General features: G+C 37.9%; 1 protein-coding gene across 1 annotated transcript in view; it reads right to left on the reverse strand.

Moving 5' to 3' along the window:
• Positions 1 to 35: 35 nt before the first annotated feature.
• Positions 36 to 22206, reverse strand: part of Kr-h2 (Krueppel homolog 2) — a 28047-nt gene continuing 5876 nt past the window's right edge. Inside the window, exons 3-5 of the mRNA XM_053787093.2 lie at positions 19290 to 19539; positions 14700 to 14833; positions 36 to 923 (exon numbers count right to left, since the gene is read on the reverse strand). Of these exons, the coding sequence (XP_053643068.1) occupies positions 704 to 923; positions 14700 to 14833; positions 19290 to 19539 (604 nt within the window). The 3' untranslated portion in view covers positions 36 to 703. The remainder of the gene's footprint in view (positions 924 to 14699; positions 14834 to 19289; positions 19540 to 22206) is intronic.

Below are 22206 nucleotides of genomic sequence, written 5' to 3' on the forward strand. Positions count from 1 at the left end.
ATATACTAATAGAAATGGGGATGATTAAGTCTTGGTTTTCACATTTAGCTGACCAGTTTTTTTATATACAGCATATATCAGTATACAACAACTTGTGCACTATTCACCTCATTTTATTTTGTACAAGTCCTCATTTGAATATTTTTTTTTCAATCCTAATACGGTATATTATAACAATACTGAGAAAAAGTAACCCTGTCAACCTTCACGAGTTAATTTGGGATATACTATTACTACATCATATATAAGGCAAGATTTTAAATACCCCTTCATACAACATTTACTAGTATCGCTTTAAAGTTATAATTACATTCCAAGAAGAAGCAACATCATGATCAAAGTTTCAGCCTCTGTAGAACTGAAAAAGTCACCTTGGTGCAGCTTTATAAAACTGTACTGTACTAAAAACCACTTTCTAGCAATAAAAATAATTTAAATAATTTCTATTCTATATTTATGGTATAAATTTAAAGTTAATTCTCAAATGATAATAAGTTATATAACACATTTCATTGGTCCTCAATATGTTTAATTAAAGAACAACGAAAGGTTCATCTGATAATTTAATGAAACCTCTACAGCCCATTCCTTATGGAAAATATTGTTCTTTACCTTTACTATTAAATAAAAAATATTGTTTTGCCCTGCATTTCCAGTTTATATTCTCTATTTATCTAAGACTAAGATCTACATACACTTAAGGTTACTGATAAGCACCTGCAGGAGCCAATCCTGAGATGAAGGCAATGGCACGATTGACAGCAGTGCGCAGAAACACTGGAATACCAGGTTTGTTGACAGTATATTCCATAGTCATTCGAAGCTCATGGAACATGTTGCGAGTATAAGGATTACGCCGTGATGAGTATCTTAGAGTCAGAAATCGGTAGTACACGAATGGCGTCAACAAATTAACTCTGCCACTGAAAATAAAATTTGCTCATTAAAAACTCAAAACTTGTTTATAAATTATGCAGTGTACTGCACTCCTCAACATTAAATAAGGCAAGAAACATAAATGCTTTAAAAACTACTTTTTTTTAAATTACTTCCTGAACTGTACAAGTATCCCCTAAAAGGGTCATTTCTAATAATATTTAAATGTCTTGCTGGAACAAATTTCAGCACACAGTGCTTCCTGCCATTATCTTTTTTTTTTTTTTTTTTTGTTAAACTGTAATTCGTTCATTGTGGGTGTCAGCATGACTGCAACCTAATTTTTAGAAATCTGTATTGGTCAATGACCTGGCCATTTGCTTTTATAGTTATGAAAAGTGCATAGCAAAAGGGTATATGAAGGGGAAGGTCATCTGGTGAAAATGATTTTGGGAAGTAGAGCAATTACATCAGAAAGCAGCAGTTGGAAAGATTCATAGACCAATTCAAAAGACCAATTATAGATGTCAAAAATAAATCTTGCTTCCAAGGTGAAACTTTCTGAAATGACAGCAGGCTAACTACAAAGGACATCAAAGAAGCGATTGGAAATACAAATGGCAAGATTGCTGATAAATTGACTAATCTATCAAAAGTGCAACCCAGCAATCTATGCAGACATGGTCATCAAGAGAGGACCAAGTTTGAGTTTCATGTAACCAATGCATTTTGAAATTTTTTTTTAACTGTTGAATTTACAAGCTATGAGCTATTATCCTACCTCACCTAATTTTAAAGCTTAGTTTAATCTATCATATCCAAGGATACATTACACAAGTCTCTTGATACCCAGGTACCTATTTAGTCCAAGGTGAAGAGGGACAGTAGGTGAAAGGAATCATTCCCATGTGTCACTAATCACTCAGGATTAAGCCCAGGTCCTTCAACTGTGAGCCCATGGAGAGTTTATTGTAACTGACTTAAGAGAATGCAGCTGAGTAAAAATTTCTAAGCATTGGAACAGAGCAAGAAAATATAGAAGTAGGAAAATTGCACAAATCAATGCAAGAATGGATGATCCCTGGTTGTGTAACATGGTCTGAAATTTTATTGCCTTTAGCATCAGAGCAATTTCACAGAGAATGATTTATTGCTAACATATCACGACCCTCAAAATTAAGTGTTCATAGCACCGCTGTTAAAAAATAGTTTCATCTTTTGAAATGGTAGAAAATCTTTTTCTGAATGTAATGACACCAAAAATAAGAAATCTGATGGAAAACTTATGAAATTACATAGGTGTGAAGTTGGCAGTCTGAGAGCAATTTATGAAGTAGTGATTTCTCCCACTTTGAGGCCTATTTAAGTCCAATTAAATTACTTAAACTGACCCAATCCTTACTATTTCTCTAGTATGCCTTCTATTCAATCAACTGAGCATAAGAAACTGTTCATTCAACCATCAGAGCTACTCTACAAATTTCCCAAAGTTTGTAATTTGGCTAATTTTACACAAACTTGCAGCCACTAAAGCAACCTTTCCTCTGTTCACTAGTCATGTTCCCAGGTCTTTACTATATAACACCTGCCATTCATTTTGAATCGCAAAAAAAAATGAATTAAGTCTTACACTATTTCTTGGCTAGTAAAATATACATGATTTAGGCTGTCCAAATAATAAAATCAAACCATGTAAAAATTCCATAAAATGGACTAGAAGAGGGGCTGTGGGAACCCAACCTTCCATAGGAAAATTACCCAAAATCAAACATTTCCTCTACTTCGTGGTTTATTTCAGACCACTTTCAGTATGAAACGAAACAAAATCATCTAATTTTTACTGGCACTGGGAAACAGCCAATAAAATCATAAACATCTGAGAAAACATCTCAAAGTTGCTATTTTAACCAAAACACGGGGTCAGAGGTTTGCTGTGTTTATCATGCACTGCATGAGGGGGCAGGATTATTTTTTTTTTTTTTTTGATACTGCTCACACCCTCCTGACAGATTCATTCTCTCATGGCTAGGCCAAAATATACCAATCACAGCATATCTGAGTGTGCTAAGATTTAGATGTAGACCTATATAAGACACTTAAAGGTTTAATAATCAAATTACCCTTAAATTACAAATAATACTGAAGTCCTTTCTAATACAGGAGGGCCCTGCATATACAGCACCTCTTTTCAGTGTTCCATATTTTCATTGGCTTTCAGTTGAGCCATTGTTCAACCTGCTGGCGATTTTTGCCAACAGGTGGAACATAATGAACAATGGCTCAATTTGAAGCCAACAAAATGTGGAACACCCAATAGAAGGTGCTGTATATGTGGAGCCCTCCTGAATAACGTTTTCTCTAGTCCAACATCAGAGACAATGTGTACACTATAATATTACTGGGGTAACGAGAAAATTATTCCTTTCATATGCCTTCACTCAGAGCGTCATTTCTTCTAAGAATGGTGTTGCATGAGAATGGAAGTGTTGCTCTTTATTTATTCTACTGTATCAATGTGGAGACAACTCTAACACAATGTAGTGTTTGTATTATGGTATAGTAATATAAACGTATGAACCCCAATGGAAATAAGTCACTGACTTTTTTGGGTTATCCTAGGTTCTCTACATATACAGTGGACCCTCGGGTAACGGCGGCATCGGCTAACGCCAAAATCAGATAGCAGCACGTTTTTGTGTCAAAATATTGGCTCGGCTAACACCCACGAACTCAGTTAACCCTTCGACTGTTTTCGATGTATAAATACGTCTTACGAGCCAATGTTTCTGACATATATATACTCAATAATTCTAGCGGCTTCAAATCAAGCGGGAGAAAGCTGGTAGGCCCACATGTGAGAGAATGGGTCTGTGTGGTCAGTGTGCACCACATAAAAAAAATCCTGCAGCACACATTGCGTAATGAGAAAAAAAAAACTGATCGTTTTTTTGGAATAAAACGCCGACTTTGAGGTGTATTTTCGTATAGTTTTTATCGTTGTATTCGCGTTTTCATGGTCTTAGGTGATAAAATTGAAAACATATTACAGAAATAGAGATGATTTTCATTACTTTGACGATGAAAACGACTTTGAAACTGAGCTCAAAGCAGCGGAAATGTTCGATTTTTACCAATGTTCAGGAGTAAATAAATCACACCACACGTCCAATACACATCAACTGAGGAGTCTAATATTCTTTTACTAGTGCACTGATATTATTTATACCATTTTTACAATAATGCAGTAGTCTGCATAACAGTAAATTTTGTATTTTTTTGTATGAATAAAAAATCAAAATAGAAAGCAATAATAATATAAGAGGGGCCTAGAGATGTGACTAATGAACAGAGCATATGTTATTTTAGTGCCACGAATGTCTACCTTGTTTATTCTGGACCCTATTTTGAAATTGACATCTTTTTTAGTTTGCGTGAAATTGGCCAAATTGCCAATTTCTGACCACCATATTGGGTAGTCCAAATTAGTAAATGGGAGGTTTCTTGTACTCAGCTGATAGATAAAATGGAGTTCTAAAGAAAAAGCTATGAGTTTGGTCAACTGGAACAATGGAATTGGCTGAAAATAGGACTCAAAGTCGGCGAAATCGCCGATACGCATATGTCGCCGAGACCGCTAACTTTGTGGGAGCATAATTCCATGAGTTTTCGACCAAATTTCGAACTTTTGGTGTCATTACCATCGGGAAAAGATTCTCTATCATTTCATAAGAAAAAATTTTTTTTTTTTTTTTCAAAAATTGAGCGACATAGAATGACAGTTTCAGAGAGGGGCCTGAAACAGTCAAAGGGTTAAGGACATTCATCCCGAACGTGTCCACGCGGCCTGAGCCCATGTAAAGCCAGTGTGCCATTGTTTACAAGCCACGGAGGACGATTCCACACATACATGTGATATATTTTGTATTATTCCATTGTATTTAGTGCTTGTAACTGCTAAATAAGCCACCATGGGCCCAAAGAAAGCTTCCAGTGCCAGCCCTGTGGTAAAGAAGCACAACAAAATTCAAGAAAAAACTCGTAGCAAAGTACCAAAGTGGAGGAGGAAGAGAGAGGGGAGAATGTGCCTTCTGCAGTGATTCAACGATATGTACGATACTAAAGCAGCAGGTATCGATAAAGACTAGTGCCAGCCAGTGATAAAGTGTAGAATTAACAGTGTAGCAAGTAAGTTTAGCAAGTAAGCGATAGAAAAACGACACGAAAGTAACTCTCCAATGTTGTTGGATATGTATCGGGCCAATGAACATAACGCCACCCTGCTATCTTCCACCACCCTAAACCTCTGCCTGCATCTCCTCCATCAAACTAACTAATTAAACTAACATCTCCTCCAAGGTAAGTGTAAATATAAAAGTGTAAGTATAAAAGTAAATGTGTGTAAATATAAAAGGACCCCAATGGAAATATGTAAATCACTCTGACTTTTTTTGGTTATCCTAGGTACTTTACACATATGCTGCTATGTATGATAATGTATGTATATAACTGTATTTGTGTATACCTGAATAAACTTACTTACTTATTTATAAATTAAAATGTAAATATTTCTTATTTATAAATTACATACATTGTTTAAGTGTGAATAGTGGTGGTAGGTTCTGCTGCCGCCTCCACCACCACTAATATGTACAGCTTCTCTCAGTGGCCTTTATAAACCCAATACCACCACCACCACTTACTCCTCACATACATTATGATATTTTATTCATTCTAGAATATATATCATGTTTCTGTGTTATTAATATTGTTTATTATGTCATATTAGATGAATTGTGATAGTGTCATATTGAAGCATAATAAACTCGCCTGCCTCTTGCCTCCTACTTGTCTTCCATACACCAACAAGTGTCAATGAAGGTAAGTGTGATGTTAAATGTTCATTTACCCATTTTATTAGTGCTTTATATTTGTCATTGTTTTCTGTATGTATATCTATATTTAATCTGGAACGGATTAATGCCGTTACCCGAGGGTCCACTGTATGCTGCTATGTATGATAATCTATGCAACTATATTTGTGTATGCCTGAATAAATTTACTTACGTACTTACTTACTGAACTAAAACCAGATGCATTCGTCTGGTTTGTTTGCATAACTGCATCTGTCCTCTCTCATGTACTCTCTCTCTCTCGTTTTTTTTTTTATGGTGTTTACTCACCTCTGACCACCCAGGGAGGTACTACCGTCCTGCCAAGTGAGTGTAAAACGGAAGCCTGTAATTGTTTTGCATGATGGTAGGATTGCTGGTGTCTTTTGTCTGTCTCATAAATATGCAAGATTACAGGCATGTCTTGCTGCTTCTACTTACACTTAGGTCACACTACACACATATGTACACATTTATTTATACACACTCATCTGAGTTTTCTTTGATTTTAACTTAATAGTTCTTGTTGTGTATCTTTATACGTACATGCTTCTAAGCTGTTGTATTCTGAGCACCTCTGCAAAAGCAGTGATAATGTGTGAGTGTGGTGAAAGTGTTGAATGATGAAAGTATTTTCTTTTTGGGGATTTTCTTTCTTTTTTGGGTCACCCTGCCTCGGTGGGAGACGACCGACTTGTTGAAAAAAAAAAAAAAAAAAGTTCTTGGTCTTATTACTTTTCCTTTTATATCCATGGGGAAGTGGAATAAGAATCTTTCCTCCATAAGCCATGCGTGTTGTAAAAGAACATTAGAACATAAGAAAGGAGGAACGCTGCAGGAGGCCTGCTGGCCCATACTAGGCAGGTCCTTTACAATTCATCCCACTAACAAAACATTTGCCCAACCCAATTTTCAATGCCACCCAAGAAATAAGCTCTGATGTGAAAGTCCCACTCAAATCCAACCCCTCCCACTCATGTACTTATCCAACCTAGATTTGAAACTACCCAAAGTCCCAGCCTCAATAACCCAACTAGGTAGACTGTTCCACTCATCAACTACCCTATTTCCAAACCAATACTTTCCTATGTCCTTTCTAAATCTAAACTTATCTAATTTAAATCCATTACTGCGGGTTCTCTCTTGGAGAGACATCCTCAAGACCTTATTAATATCCCCTTTATTAATACCTATCTTCCACTTATACACTTCGATCAGGTCTCCCCTCATTCTTTGTCTAACAAGTGAATGTAACTTAAGAGTCTTCAATCTTTCTTCATAAGGAAGATTTCTAATGCTATGTATTAATTTAGTCATCCTACGCTGAATGTTTTCTAACGAATTTATGTCCATTTTGTAATACGGAGACCAGAACTGAGCTGCATAATCTAGGTGAGGCCTTACTAATGATGTATAAAGCTGCAGTATGACCTCTGGACTTCTGTTGCTAACACTTCTTGATATAAATCCCAGTAATCTATTTGCCTTATTACGTACGCTTAGGCATTGCTGTCTTGGTTTAAGGTTGCTGCTCACCATAACCCCCAAGTCCTTTTCGCAATCTGTATGGCTAAGTTCTACATCATTTAACTTATAAGTACTAGGGTTATGGGCACTCCCAAGCTCAATGGAACAATGGGCTAGTAACCCCTTTTCCTGTAAAGATTACTAAAAAGAATAAGAAGAAGAAAATTGTCAAAGTGGGAAGTCTGAATGTGCGTGATGTTGTGCAAATGATAAGAAGGAGATGATTGTGGATGTTATGAATGAGAAGAAACTGGATGTCCTGGCTTTAAGTGAAACAAAGCTGAAGGGGGTGGGAGAGTTTCAATGGAGAGGAATAAATGGGATTAGGTCAGGGGTTTCAAATAGAGTTAGAGCTAAAGGAGTAGCAATAATGTTGAAGGATGAGCTATGGCAGGAAAAGAGGGACTACAAATGTATAAATTCAAGGATTATGTGGAGTAAAATAAAGATTGGATGTGAAAAGTGGGTTACAGTAAGCGTGTATGCACCTGGAGAAGAGAGAAGTGTAGAGGAGAGAGAGAGATTCTGGGAAATGTTGAGTGAATGCGTGGGGAGTTTTGAATCAAGTGTGAGAGTAATGGTGGTTGGGGATTTCAATGCTAAAGTGGGTAAAAATGTTATGGAGGGAGTAGTAGGTAAATTTGGGGTGCCAGGGGTAAATGTAAATGGGGAGCCTTTAATTGAGCTATGTGTAGAAAGAAATTTGGTAATAAGTAATACATATTTTATGAAAAAGAGGATAAATAAATATACAAGGTATGATGTAGCACGTAATGAAAGTACAGGTCTCCCTCAACATTCACGTTTTCAACTTTCACGAGCTTCACACATTCGCGAATTCCCAACCGCCAAATTCCCAGCCACCAAATTCCCAGCCGCCAAATCATATTTAAGTTTCCCGCCACCTGTGAGTCCCTACTACCCTCCCTCCGACCCCCGCAACTGGCAGCCAGCCCTCCCACCACTCAGTGTGGTGAGTGTTTTGTTTGTTCATTATTTGCTATTAAACTACAGTATAAATAATGTAAACCCATTCATGACTGCATATTGGAATGGCTATTAGGAAAGGTATTAGACGGTGACATCATGTGTTTACTCTTGAACACTGCAAAGAATTAAACATTTCTGCTACAGCTAATAATAAGAATAGTAATAATAGTAATAGTAATAATAATAATAATAATAATAATAATAATAATAATAATAATAATAATAATAATAATAATAATAATAATAATAATAATAATAATAATAATGATATAATTGAAAAAGGAAATTGTACAAAAATATGAGGGAGTGGTTGACACATCGTCAGTATGACTTTGTTTATGCTGGAGTGAGCATTAGTCTCCCTGCTCTTCCAAACCTCTCACAATAATTCATTGTTTGGTGCTTGTAGATTGAGTGTGACTGGAGTGGTAGAGGCAGTGATTGAGGCAATGGTATTTAATAACATACATGTTAATAATAATAATACATGTTATTAATAATATGTACTATTATTATTTATAGCATATATGTTATTAAATACATACATGTTAATAATAATACATGTTATTAATAATAACAATTTTCTTCTTCTTATTCTTTTTAGTAATCTTTACAGGAAAAGGGGTTACTAGCCCATTGTTCCCGGCATTTTAGTTGACTTTTACAACACGCATGGCTTACGGAGGAAAGATTCTTATTCCACTTCCCCATGGATATAAAAGGAAAAGTAATAAGACCAAGAACTATTAAGATAAAATCAAAGAAAACTCAGATGAGTGTGTATAAATAAACGTGTCCATGTATGTGTAGTGTGACCTAAGTGTAAGTAGAAGTAGCAAGACGTACCTGTAATCTTGCATATTTATGAGACAGACAAAAGACACCAGCAATCCTACCATCATGTAAAACAATTACAGGCTTACGTTTTACACTCACTTGGCAGGACGGTAGTACCTCCCTGGGTGGTTGCTGTCTACCAACCTACTACATAAAAACTGTGCTTATGGGAGATTCTAAAGAAAAATTGCAAAGGTTAGTGGATGAGTTTGAGAATGTGTGTAAAGGTAGAAAGTTGAAAGTGAACATAGAAAAGAGTAAGGTGATGAGGGTATCAAATGATTTAGATAAAGAAAAATTGGATATCAAATTGGGGAGGAGGAGTATGGAAGAAGTGAATGTTTTCAGATACTTGGGAGTTGACGTGTCGGCGGATGGATTTATGAAGGATGAGGTTAATCATAGAATTGATGAGGGAAAAAAGGTGAGTGGTGCGTTGAGGTATATGTGGAGTCAAAAAACGTTATCTATGGAGGCAAAGAAGGGAATGTATGAAAGTATAGTAGTACCAACACTCTTATATGGATGTGAAGCTTGGGTGGTAAATGCAGCAGCGAGGAGACGGTTGGAGGCAGTGGAGATGTCCTGTCTAAGGGCAATGTGTGGTGTAAATATTATGCAGAAAATTCGGAGTGTGGAAATTAGGAGAAGGTGTGGAGTTAATAAAAGCATTAGTCAGAGGGCAGAAGAGGGGTTGTTGAGGTGGTTTGGTCATTTAGAGAGAATGGATCAAAGTAGAATGACATGGAAAGCATATAAATCTATAGGGGAAGGAAAGAGGGGTAGGGGTCGTCCTCGAAAGGGTTGGAAAGAGGGGGTAAAGGAGGTTTTGTGGGTGAGGGGCTTGGACTTCCAGCAAGCGTGCATGAGCGTGTTAGATAGGAGTGAATGGAGACGAATGATACTTGGGACCTGACGATCTGTTGGAGTGTGAGCAGGGTAATATTTAGTGAAGGGATTCAGGGAAACCGGTTATTTTCATATAGTCGGACTTGAGTCCTGGAAATGGGAAGTACAATGCCTGCACTTTAAAGGAGGGGTTTGGGATATTGGCAGTTTGGAGGGATATGTTGTGTATCTCTATACGTATATGCTTCTAAACTGTTATATTCTGAGCACCTCTGCAAAAGCAGTGATAATGTGTGAGTGTGGTGAAAGTGTTGAATGATGATGAAAGTATTTTCTTTTTGGGGATTTTCTTTCTTTTTTTGGGTCACCCTGCCTCGGTGGGAGACGACCGACTTGTTGAAAAAAAAAAAAAAAAAAAAAATTAATAATAACATGTACTATTATTATTTATAACATATATGTTATTAAATACCACTGCCTCAACTGAATTATTGTGAAATGTTTGGAAGAGCAGGGAGACTAATGCTCACTCCAGCATAAACAAAGTCACACTGACGATGTGTCAACCACTCCCTCGTATTTTTGTACAATTTCCTTCTTCAATTATATCGTATTTATTATTATTATTATTATTATTATTATTATTATTATTATTATTATTATTATTATTATTATTATTACTATTGTTATTATTATTATTATTGTTATTATTAGCAATAGCAGAAATGTTCGATTCTTTGCAGTGTTCAAGAGTAAACACATGATGTCACTGTCTAGTACCTTTCCTAATAGCCATTCCAATATGCAGTCATGAATGTGTTTACATTATTTATACAGTAGTTTAATAGCAAATAATGAACAAACAAAACACTCACCACACTGAGTGGTGGGAGGGCTGGCTGCCAGTTGCGGGGGTCGGACGGAGGGTAGTAGGGACTCGCAGTGGTGGAGGCATTGGTGGAGGCAGTGGTGGTCTGTGATATTTAATAACATACATGTTATTAACATGTTATTAAATAACATACGTTATTAAAGCATAACATGTATATATTTAGTACAATTTACGACGTTTTCATGTATTTTATGATTATTCATGCTTCAACAAGTTAAGGAAGCAGTATTGTAATATATTTCCCTACAATATATTGGGGCACCAAACATTCACGGTTTTCAACATTCGCGAGGCTCTTGATCCCCTAACTCTCGCGAATTTTGAGGGAGACCTGTAGTTTGTTAGATTATGTATTGGTGGATAAAAGGTTGATGGGTAGGCTCCAGGATGAACATGTTTATAGAGGGGCAACTGATATATCGGATCATTATTTAGTTGTAGCTACAGTTAGAGTAAGAGGTAGATGGGAAAAGAGGAAGGTGGCAACAACAAGTAAGAGGGAGGTGAAAGTGTATAAACTAAGGGAGGAGGAAGTTCGGGCGAGATATAAGCGACTATTGGCAGAAAGGTGGGCTAGTGCAAAGATGAGTAGTAGGGGGGTTGAAGAGGGTTGGAATAGTTTTAAAAATGCAGTATTAGAATGTGGGGCAGAAGTTTGTGGTTATAGGAGGGTGGGGGCAGGAGGAAAGAGGAGTGATTGGTGGAATGATGAAGTAAAGGGTGTGATAAAAGAGAAAAACGTAGCTTACGAGAGGTTTTTTACAAAGCAGAAGTGTTATAAGAAGAGCAGAGTATATGGAGAGTAAAAGAAAGGTGAAGAGAGTGGTGAGAGAGTGCAAAAGAAGAGCAGATGAAAGAGTGGGAGAGGCACTGTCAAGAAATTTTAATGAAAATAAGAAAAAATTTTGGAGCGAGTTAAACAAGTTAAGAAAGCCTAGGGAAAGTATGAATTTGTCAGTTAAAAACAGAGTAGGGGAGTTAGTAGATGGGGAGAGGGAGGTATTAGGTAGATGGCGAGAATATTTTGAGGAACTTTTAAATGTTGAGGAAGAAAGGGAGGCGGTAATTTCATGCACTGGCCAGGGAGGTATACCATCTTTTAGGAGTGAAGAAGAGCAGAATGTAAGTGTGGTGGAGGTACGTGAGGCATTACATAGAATGAAAGGGGGTAAAGCAGCTGGAACTGATGGGATCATGACAGAAATGTTAAAAGCAGGGGGGGATATAGTGTTGGAGTGGTTGGTACTTTTGTTTAATAAATGTATGAACGAGGGGAAGGTACCTAGGGATTGGCGGAGAGCATGTATAGTCCCTTTATATAAAGGGAAAGGGGACAAAAGAGATTGTAAAAATTATAGAGGAATAAGTTTACTGAGTATACCAGGAAAAGTATACGGTAGGGTTATAATTGAAAGAATTAGAGGTAAGACAGAATGTAGGATTGCGGATGAGCAGGGAGGTTTCAGAGTGGGTAGGGGATGTGTAGATCAAGTGTTTGCATTGAAGCATATATGTGAACAGTATTTAGATAAAGGTAGGGAAGTTTTTATTGCATTTATGGATTTAGAAAAGGCATATGATAGAGTGGATAGGGAAGCAATGTGGCAGATGCTGCAAGTATATGGAATACGTGGTAAGTTACTAAATGCTGTAAAGAGCTTTTATGAGGATAGTGAGGCTCAGGTTAGGGTGTGTATAAGAGAGGGAGAATACTTCCCGGTAAAAGTCTTAGACAGGGATGTGTAATGTCACCATGGTTGTTTAATATATTTATAGATGGGGTTGTAAAAGAAGTAAATGCTAGGGTGTTCGGGAGAGGGGTGGGATTAAATTATGGGGAATCAAATTCAAAATGGGAATTGACACAGTTACTTTTTGCTGATGATACTGTGCTTATGGGAGATTCTAAAGAAAAATTGCAAAGGTTAGTGGATGAGTTTGAGAATGTGTGTAAAGGTAGAAAGTTGAAAGTGAACATAGAAAAGAGTAAGGTGATGAGGGTATCAAATGATTTAGATAAAGAAAAATTGGATATCAAATTGGGGAGGAGGAGTATGGAAGAAGTGAATGTTTTCAGATACTTGGGAGTTGACATGTCGGCGGATGGATTTATGAAGGATGAGGTTAATCACAGAATTGATGAGGGAAAAAAGGTGAGTGGTGCGTTGAGGTATATATGGAGTCAAAAAACGTTATCTATGGAGGCAAAGAAGGGAATGTATGAAAGTACAGTAGTACCAACACTCTTATATGGACGTGAAGCTTGGGTGGTAAATGCAGCAGCGAGGAGACGGTTGGAGGCAGTGGAGATGTCCTGTCTAAGGGCAATGTGTGGTGTAAATATTATGCAGAAAATTTGGAGTGTGGAAATTAGGAGAAGGTGTGGAGTTAATAAAAGCATTAGTCAGAGGGCAGAAGAGGGGTTGTTGAGGTGGTTTGGTCATTTAGAGAGAATGGATCAAAGTAGAATGACATGGAAAGCATATAAATCTATAGGGGAAGGAAGGAGGGGTAGGGGTCATCCTCAAAAGGGTTGGAGAGAGGGGGTAAAGGAGGTTTTGTGGGCGAGGGGCTTGGACTTCTAGCAAGCGCGCATGAGCGTGTTAGATAGGAGTGAATGGAGACGAATGATACTTGGGACCTGACGATCTGTTGGAGTGTGAGTAGGGTAATATTTAGTGAAGGGATTCAGGGAAACCGGTTATTTTCATATAGTCGGACTTGAGTCCTGGAAATGGGAAGTACAATGCCTGCACTTTAAAGGAGGGGTTTGGAATATTGGCAGTTTGGAGGGATATGTTGTGTATATTTATATGTATATGCTTCTAAGCTGTTGTATTCTGAGCACCTCTGCAAAAGCAGTGATAATGTGTGAGTGTGGTGAAAGTGTTGAATGATGATGAAAGTATTTTCTTTTTGGGGATTTTCTTTCTTTTTTGGGTCACCCTGCCTCGGTGGGAGACGGCCGACTTGTTGGAAAAAAAAAAAAAAGTAATGAGTGAACTGTATATACATTTTATCGCTCTGGGACGCTTTAAATGTTGTAGTATATTATGTGTAGGTGAGGTGGCCTGGTATGGTAGGTGCGGTAGCCTTGCTGGCTACCATACCTACCGCACCTAATTTCTTACAATAAATACTACTCATCTCACCCTACATTAAGACTACAAATATTTTAAGGTAAGTAATGAGTGTACTATGTGTGTGTTTTACTTTTTATATTGTTTTTAATGCCTAGTTCTATTGCTAACTTAATATATGTTAGTGTAAACTTGTTATCTAGTATTTATTTGCATTTATAAGTGGAAAAAAAGGTGTTCCATTTAAAGCGATTTCCAATTTACGGCAGTAGCCTGGAACCTAACCTGACGTATAAGTGGGGCCTTACTGCATACAAGTATGTACACTATGTACAATATGTACAGACAGAAAAGTAAGTGTACACCACAGTGACAGATGGCAAAGCATTAGCCAGTGTGTGTGCACCATGCTCAACCAGCAGCTAGACAAGTCATTAGTGCATATCTAGGCCCAAATTTACTACTCACAGATTATCTGAGAGAGCTGAGCTCATCACGTAGAGAAATGGGACTGACCTGGGCTTCAAAGCCGTAGTACAACGGGACCCACTCCGAAAGGGTTAACCATTAAAAAATACATTTCCAGTCACTAGATATATCAGCCTACATAAAAATTCTTTTATGTCTAATACAAATTATAATTTGAAAATATCTACCATTCTTTTTTTCAAAATAGGTAACATATTTACTGATATTTAAAAAAATTAACATATTTACTGATATTTAAAAAAATTAACAAAGTACCAGTAACATACTCACAGAAATAGTAGTAGGATGCAGAGGGGCATGAGAAATATCTCCACAAATGCAGCTCCACGAAGAATGTTTCTGTGCTGAAACTCTACCAGTGAGATGAGAAACCGTGATCCCAAGGCATTGTACTGGCCCATGACCTAAGAGGAGAATAATTATATAAAAAATTTTTTTTTTTTTTTTATTATCACACCGGCCGATTCCCACGAAGGCAGGGTGGCCCGAAAAAGAAAAACTTTCACCATCATTCACTCCATCACTGTCTTGCCAGAAGGGTGCTTTACACTACAGTTTTTAAACTGCAACATTAACACCCCTCCTTCAGAGTGCAGGCACTGTACTTCCCATCTCCAGGACTCAAGTCCGGCCTGCCGGTTTCCCTGAATCCCTTCATAAATGTTACTTTGCTCACACTCCAACAGCACGTCAAGTATTAAAAACCATTTGTCTCCATTCACTCCTATCAAACACGCTCACGCATGCCTGCTGGAAGTCCAAGCCCCTCGCACACAAAACCTCCTTTACCCCCTCCCTCCAACCCTTCCTAGGCCGACCCCTACCCCGCCTTCCTTCCACTACAGACTGATACACTCTTGAAGTCATTCTGTTTCGCTCCATTCTCTCTACATGTCCGAACCACCTCAACAACCCTTCCTCAGCCCTCTGGACAACAGTTTTGGTAATCCCGCACCTCCTCCTAACTTCCAAACTACGAATTCTCTGCATTATATTCACACCACACATTGCCCTCAGACATGACATCTCCACTGCCTCCAGCCTTCTCCTCGCTGCAACATTCATCACCCACGCTTCACACCCATATAAGAGCGTTGGTAAAACTATACTCTCATACATTCCCCTCTTTGCCTCCAAGGACAAAGTTCTTTGTCTCCACAGACTCCTAAGTGCACCACTCACTCTTTTTCCCTCATCAATTCTATGATTCACCTCATCTTTCATAGACCCATCCGCTGACACGTCCACTCCCAAATATCTGAATACGTTCACCTCCTCCATACTCTCTCCCTCCAATCTGATATTCAATCTTTCATCACCTAATCTTTTTGTTATCCTCATAACCTTACTCTTTCCTGTATTCACCTTTAATTTTCTTCTTTTGCACACCCTACCAAATTCATCCACCAATCTCTGCAACTTCTCTTCAGAATCTCCCAAGAGCACAGTGTCATCAGCAAAGAGCAGCTGTGACAACTCCCACTTTGTGTGTGATTCTTTATCTTTTAACTCCACGCCTCTTGCCAAGACCCTCGCATTTACTTCTCTTACAACCCCATCTATAAATATATTAAACAACCACGGTGACATCACACATCCTTGTCTAAGGCCTACTTTTACTGGGAAAAAATTTCCCTCTTTCCTACATACTCTAACTTGAGCCTCACTATCCTCGTAAAAACTCTTCACTGCTTTCAGTAACCTACCTCCTACACCATACACTTGCAACATCTGCCACATTGCCCCCCTATCCACCCTGTCATACGCCTTTTCCAAATCCATAAATGCCACAAAGACCTCTTTAGCCTTATCTAAATACTGTTCACTTATATGTTTCACTGTAAACACCTGGTCCACACACCCCCTACCTTTCCTAAAGCCTCCTTGTTCATCTGCTATCCTATTCTCCGTCTTACTCTTAATTCTTTCAATTATAACTCTACCATACACTTTACCAGGTACACTCAACAGACTTATCCCCCTATAATTTTTGCACTCTCTTTTATCCCCTTTGCCTTTATACAAAGGAACTATGCATGCTCTCTGCCAATCCCTAGGTACCTTACCCTCTTCCATACATTTATTAAATAATTGCACCAACCACTCCAAAACTATATCCCCACCTGCTTTTAACATTTCTATCTTTATCCCATCAATCCCGGCTGCCTTACCCCCTTTCATTTTACCTACTGCCTCACGAACTTCCCCCACACTCACAACTGGCTCTTCCTCACTCCTACAAGATGTTATTCCTCCTTGCCCTATACACGAAATCACAGCTTCTCTATCTTCATCAACATTTAACAATTCCTCAAAATATTCCTTCCATCTTCCCAATACCTCTAACTCTCCATTTAATAACTCTCCTCTCCTATTTTTAACTGACAAATCCATTTGTTCTCTAGGCTTTCTTAACTTGTTAATCTCACTCCAAAACTTTTTCTTATTTTCAACAAAATTTGTTGATAACATCTCACCCACTCTCTCATTTGCTCTCTTTTTACATTGCTTCACCACTCTCTTAACTTCTCTCTTTTTCTCCATATACTCTTCCCTCCTTGCATCACTTCTACTTTGTAAAAACTTCTCATATGCTAACTTTTTCTCCCTTACAACTCTCTTTACATCATCATTCCACCAATCGCTCCTCTTCCCTCCTGCACCCACTTTCCTGTAACCACAAACTTCTGCTGAACACTCTAACACTACATTTTTAAACCTACCCCATACCTCTTCGACCCCATTGCCTATGCTCTCATTAGCCCATCTATCCTCCAATAGCTGTTTATATCTTACCCTAACTGCCTCCTCTTTTAGTTTATAAACCTTCACCTCTCTCTTCCCTGATGCTTCTATTCTCCTTGTATCCCATCTACCTTTTACTCTCAGTGTAGCTACAACTAGAAAGTGATCTGATATATCTGTGGCCCCTCTATAAACATAACATACAATAAAATACTTGAAAGAAACCAGTCTAAATTAAACTGTTCCTAAAATTGCATTACGTTATTTTTTAACACACTGGCCGTCTCCAAACGAGGTAGGGTGAACTGAAAAAAAAATGCTTTCACCATCATTCACTCCATCACTGTCTTACCAGAGGCATGCCAATACCACTGTTCAGATGCCCCCCAAACTTCAAATAGCCCTGCCCCTCCTTCAGAATTCAAGTCCAGTTAACCAGTTTCTTGGAATCCCTTCACAAAATGTTACCTTGCTCACACCAACAGCTCAAGTCCCAAAAACTATTTGCCTCCACTCACTCCTAACACACCCACACCTTCTGGATGTCCAAGCCCCTTGCACACAAAATCTTTTACCCCCTCCCTCTATCCTTTACTAGAGCAACCCCGACCCTGCCTTTCCTCCTTTACATATTTATAAACCCTTAAAGTCATCTTATTTTGTTGCATCCTCTCAATATCCAAACCACCTCAACAACCGCTCAGCCCTCTGGATAACACTTTTCCTAACTCTGCACCTCCTCCTGATCTCTAAGCTACAAATTCTTTGCATATTTACACCGCATATTGCCATCAGACATGGCACCTCCACTGCCTCCAACCTCCTCGCTCTCAGCATTAACAACCCATGCTGCACACCCATATAAGAGTGTTGGTATCACTATACAGATGATGTGTATGATTTGCACTTTTTGTCATATTAAAAAAGATAAAGAAATTTTTAACCTGAAAAAATTCTGATCTAGAAATTGGGAATTAGCACTAGTGTATAGTCAAGGATATTTTAAAGAAAATTGTACCTTAAGTAAATTTAATTTGTTGCATTTTGTAATCTAATTCCAGTTTTTCAATTAAAATTGGAAAGCATACATCTACAAGAATTATTTTTTTTTTTTTTTTTTAGCTTTTACCAGATTTTCATTTTTGGTTTTAGATAAAATTACTAAAATTAATTCCAAAATTCATCAAAAATTAATACAAGTTTCTACTGCTGTTTCTACTAATTTTCTTCATAATTTAATTCTGCCACTGCTACTTTGGGTGTCTACTTAATTTCATGATCCTCTCTCAATACATACATGAAAATGGCTGCTGCCCTTCTAATACACTTAAGGACTAAAAGCAGTGTTCATCTTGGCAACATTAACTACACATTTTTTGTCATGTTAAGGGCCTAAATCCTAGACAATTGCCCACTCCAAATATTATCTTACCCTCTTTAAATAAGAGATGTCAGCCCATATACACTCAACTTACTAACATGAATCTTAGACTCAGCTTTGTTGCTATAAATGCTTGCCTCTTTCAATACACCGTTAAATTCTCTTAATCTTCAGAACACTGGTGACTTAACCTGACCTTAGCTGTCTCCTCACCTTCTACTGCTTTGATTTTACTTTTGGCTTTCTTCTCTTCCCTTTTCTTATTCACTTTCAACCTGAAAATGGTCCAGGATGGACTACAATGATGTCCAGTTTTCATTTCTAGTTAATGGTTTGTTGTAAATATGTTTGATTCATTAGATTATTAATGAAAATTTTAATACTAAAAATTTCAATGAAGCCTTTCTCTGCTAAGAATAAAAAAAAAAATACAGGTCGGCCATCACTAATCCGGCATCATTGGGGCCTGTAGTGTGCCGGATTAGTGAGTTTGCTGGATTACAGAGTGGTTAGGTTAGAATACGCTTAATTAATCTATCAGTAGAGACTCTTTCTGTTACATCTTCCTCATTTTCATCAATGCTTTCTCCTCCATTGAATTGCTGCTGTGGATTTACAACCATCTGCACAATTTCCGAGTCAGTATAATGATGAAATTTGAAATTATGCTAGCTGAAATTAGTGCCGGATTAGTGATGGCGAACCTGTACCTGCCACACCAAATTCATACTCACATCTAAAAGTCCTAGAGAGTAGCTGGCAAAGTGCAACAGAGCAAACAGGAATATTGGGGCCAAGACCATTGTGATTGGAGCTGTATACATGAAGATCAGAGAATAGAGAAGATAGTGTGCCGAGTCTTCCATCAACAGCTGAGCAAAGAACTCTCGTGAGAATTGGACTGATGGGATTCGCTGGTGAAGTCTCAGGGCAGATGTAGCAGCATTACTCATCAATACTTTCTGGTAACTACTGTGAGGATTCCTGTTTAAAAAAAATCAGTAACTACATCAATTTTCGCACACAACACTAAAAAATCGACATACAATATGGACAGGTAGGCCCCACTTATATAGCAGGTTAGGCTTTGGGCTACTGCTGTAAAGCCTTATTTTCACCTGATAACATATTTACACTATCACATTAAGTGAGCAACTGAGCTAGGTCTAAAAAAAATGCATATACAGTACACACATTGCTTACCTTAAAATATTTTTTGTCCTTAGCTTACAGTGAGTGGTGAATATATTTATTGTGGGAAGTGAATAAATGAAAAATAGGTACAACTGAAAACAGCTGCATTAGCAAAACGCTGTAAAACTAAGAGGTGTAAAGTGGGGTCTGCCTGTAGTTTTACAATGTAACACATTTACCAAGACAATGGATAACCAAGTTTTTACTCTTTCATAAAGTATTATAAGACAAACTGACACGAAAACAGTTCAATCCTTAATTTCAGCTCCAGGATAAAACTTTATCATTGCTTAACCCTTAAACTGTCCAAACGTAGATCTACATTTTTTCAACACTTGAAAGTATGCAAAAAAAGCGTAGATTTTTTTTTTAAAATTTGAAAACGTGTAAAAAAAACTTTGATCTACGTTTTTTGTTATACATTATTTGAAAATATGCCAAAAAAAATGTAGATCTACTTTTGGAGCACTATGCATGTGAATGTAAATCTGTTTGGACAGTTTAAGGGTTAAGGAATACGTATATCAAATTATATATTTAATTTATACTTGGTTTCTTAGGCTGCCAATTATGTAAATGTATGCCAAATGGGAAAATGTCATTAACTTCAGTAAATGCCATTTATATCTGTGTAGTGTTACTGAGCAACAAATATAAGTGAAATATGATATGTAAACATACAGATGTAAAACGTATGATCCATAAAAATTAGAAAAACTGGAAAAAAGTCATAAAAAAAAAAATTAACGCAAACTTCCCTTAAAGGGCAAGCACTCATGCTGCCATAAATTTATTACCAACATCAAATTTAAATATTCAGATTAAGTAATTATCAGATTTCACTCATTTTTGTTTTATTACACATCTAAAACCATGGAAATTTTTTTGGCAAGATAAAATGCTAATTTTTTTTTTTTTCAAAATCAAAAGCACCGAAGGCATGTTTACTTTAGACCCTTCAGCAGTTTAACACTTTCATCATCTCATCCATAGTTCTGAGTTATTAACACCAGGGCCGCTTATGTAAATCTACAGTTTGAGTTCAGCTTCCTCAGATAAGCTGTGAGCAGTAAATTTTGGCCTAGACAGAAGAGAATGAGTCTGTGCAGTATGTGCACAGTATAAAAAAAAAAATCCTGCCCCATGTGGTGCATGATAGGGAAAAGGAAAACAATGACCTTGTGTTTGATAAATTTAAAATAGCAACTTTGAGGTGTTTTCTAGAATGTTTTTTATGGTTTTATCATGTTTTTTTGGTAACATTTGATAGAATGAAAGATATACAGCCTCTCCTCACTTAACGACAGAGTTCCATTCCTAAGCCCACGTTAGTAAACAAATTCGTCGCTAAGTGGTACATTTTGAAATATTTATACATTGTTTACTGTATATTATAATAAACAGAATAGAGAAAATTATCTCTAAATATACATATTACATTAGTATTTAGGTAATCATACTGGTCAGAGAGCCCATCATAAGTCTGAATTGTCGGTAAACGAGTGCGTCGCTAAGTAAGGAGAAGCTGTACTACTAAAAGAGATGAGTTTGGCTGATTTCAAGAATGGAAACAGCTTGAAATCAGGCTGCATGCCTGCTACAGTGTAGCAGGCATGCAGGGAGTGTAGCAGGCATGTAGGGAGTGTAGCAGGCATGTAGGGAGTGTAGCAGGCCTGTAGGGAGTGTAGCAGGCATGTAGGGAGTGTAACAAGCATGCAGGAAGTGTAGCAGGAATGCAGGGACTGTAGCAGACATGCAGAAGTGTAGCAGGCATGCAGGAAGTGTAGCAGGCATACAAGAAGTGTAGCAGGCATGCAGGAAGTGTAGCAGGCATGCAGGAAGTGTAGCAGGCATGCAGGAAGTGTAGCAGACATGCAGGAAGTGTAGCAGATATGCAGGAAATGTAACAGGCATGCATGAAGTGTAGCAGGCATGCAGGAAATGTAGCAGGCATGCAGGAAGTGTAGCAGGCATGCAAGGAGTGTAACAGGCATGCAGGGAGTGTAACAGGCATGCATGAAGTGTAACAGGCATGCATGAAGTGTAACAGGCATGCAGGAAGTGTAGCAGGCATGCAGGAAGTGTAGCAGACATGCAGGAAGTGTAGCAGATATGCAGGAAATGTAGCAGGCATGCATGAAGTGTAGCAGGCATGCAGGAAATGTAGCAGGCATGCAGGAAGTGTAACAGGCATGCAAGGAGTGTAACAGGCATGCAGGGAGTGTAACAGGCATGCATGAAGTGTAACAGGCATGCATGAAGTGTAACAGGCATGCAGGAAGTGTAGCAGGCATGCAGGAAGTGTAGCAGGCATGCAGGGAGTGTAGCAGGCATGCAGGGAGTGTAGCAGGCATGCAGGGAGTGTAGCAGGCATGCAGGGAGTGTAGCAGGCATGCAGGGAGTGTAGCAGGCATGCAGGGAATGTAGCAGGCATGCAGGGAGTGTAGCAGGCATTCA

The sequence above is a fragment of the Cherax quadricarinatus genome, chromosome 48, assembly GCF_038502225.1.
Source record: "Cherax quadricarinatus isolate ZL_2023a chromosome 48, ASM3850222v1, whole genome shotgun sequence".
In the NCBI taxonomy this organism is placed as follows: Eukaryota; Metazoa; Arthropoda; class Malacostraca; order Decapoda; family Parastacidae; genus Cherax; species Cherax quadricarinatus.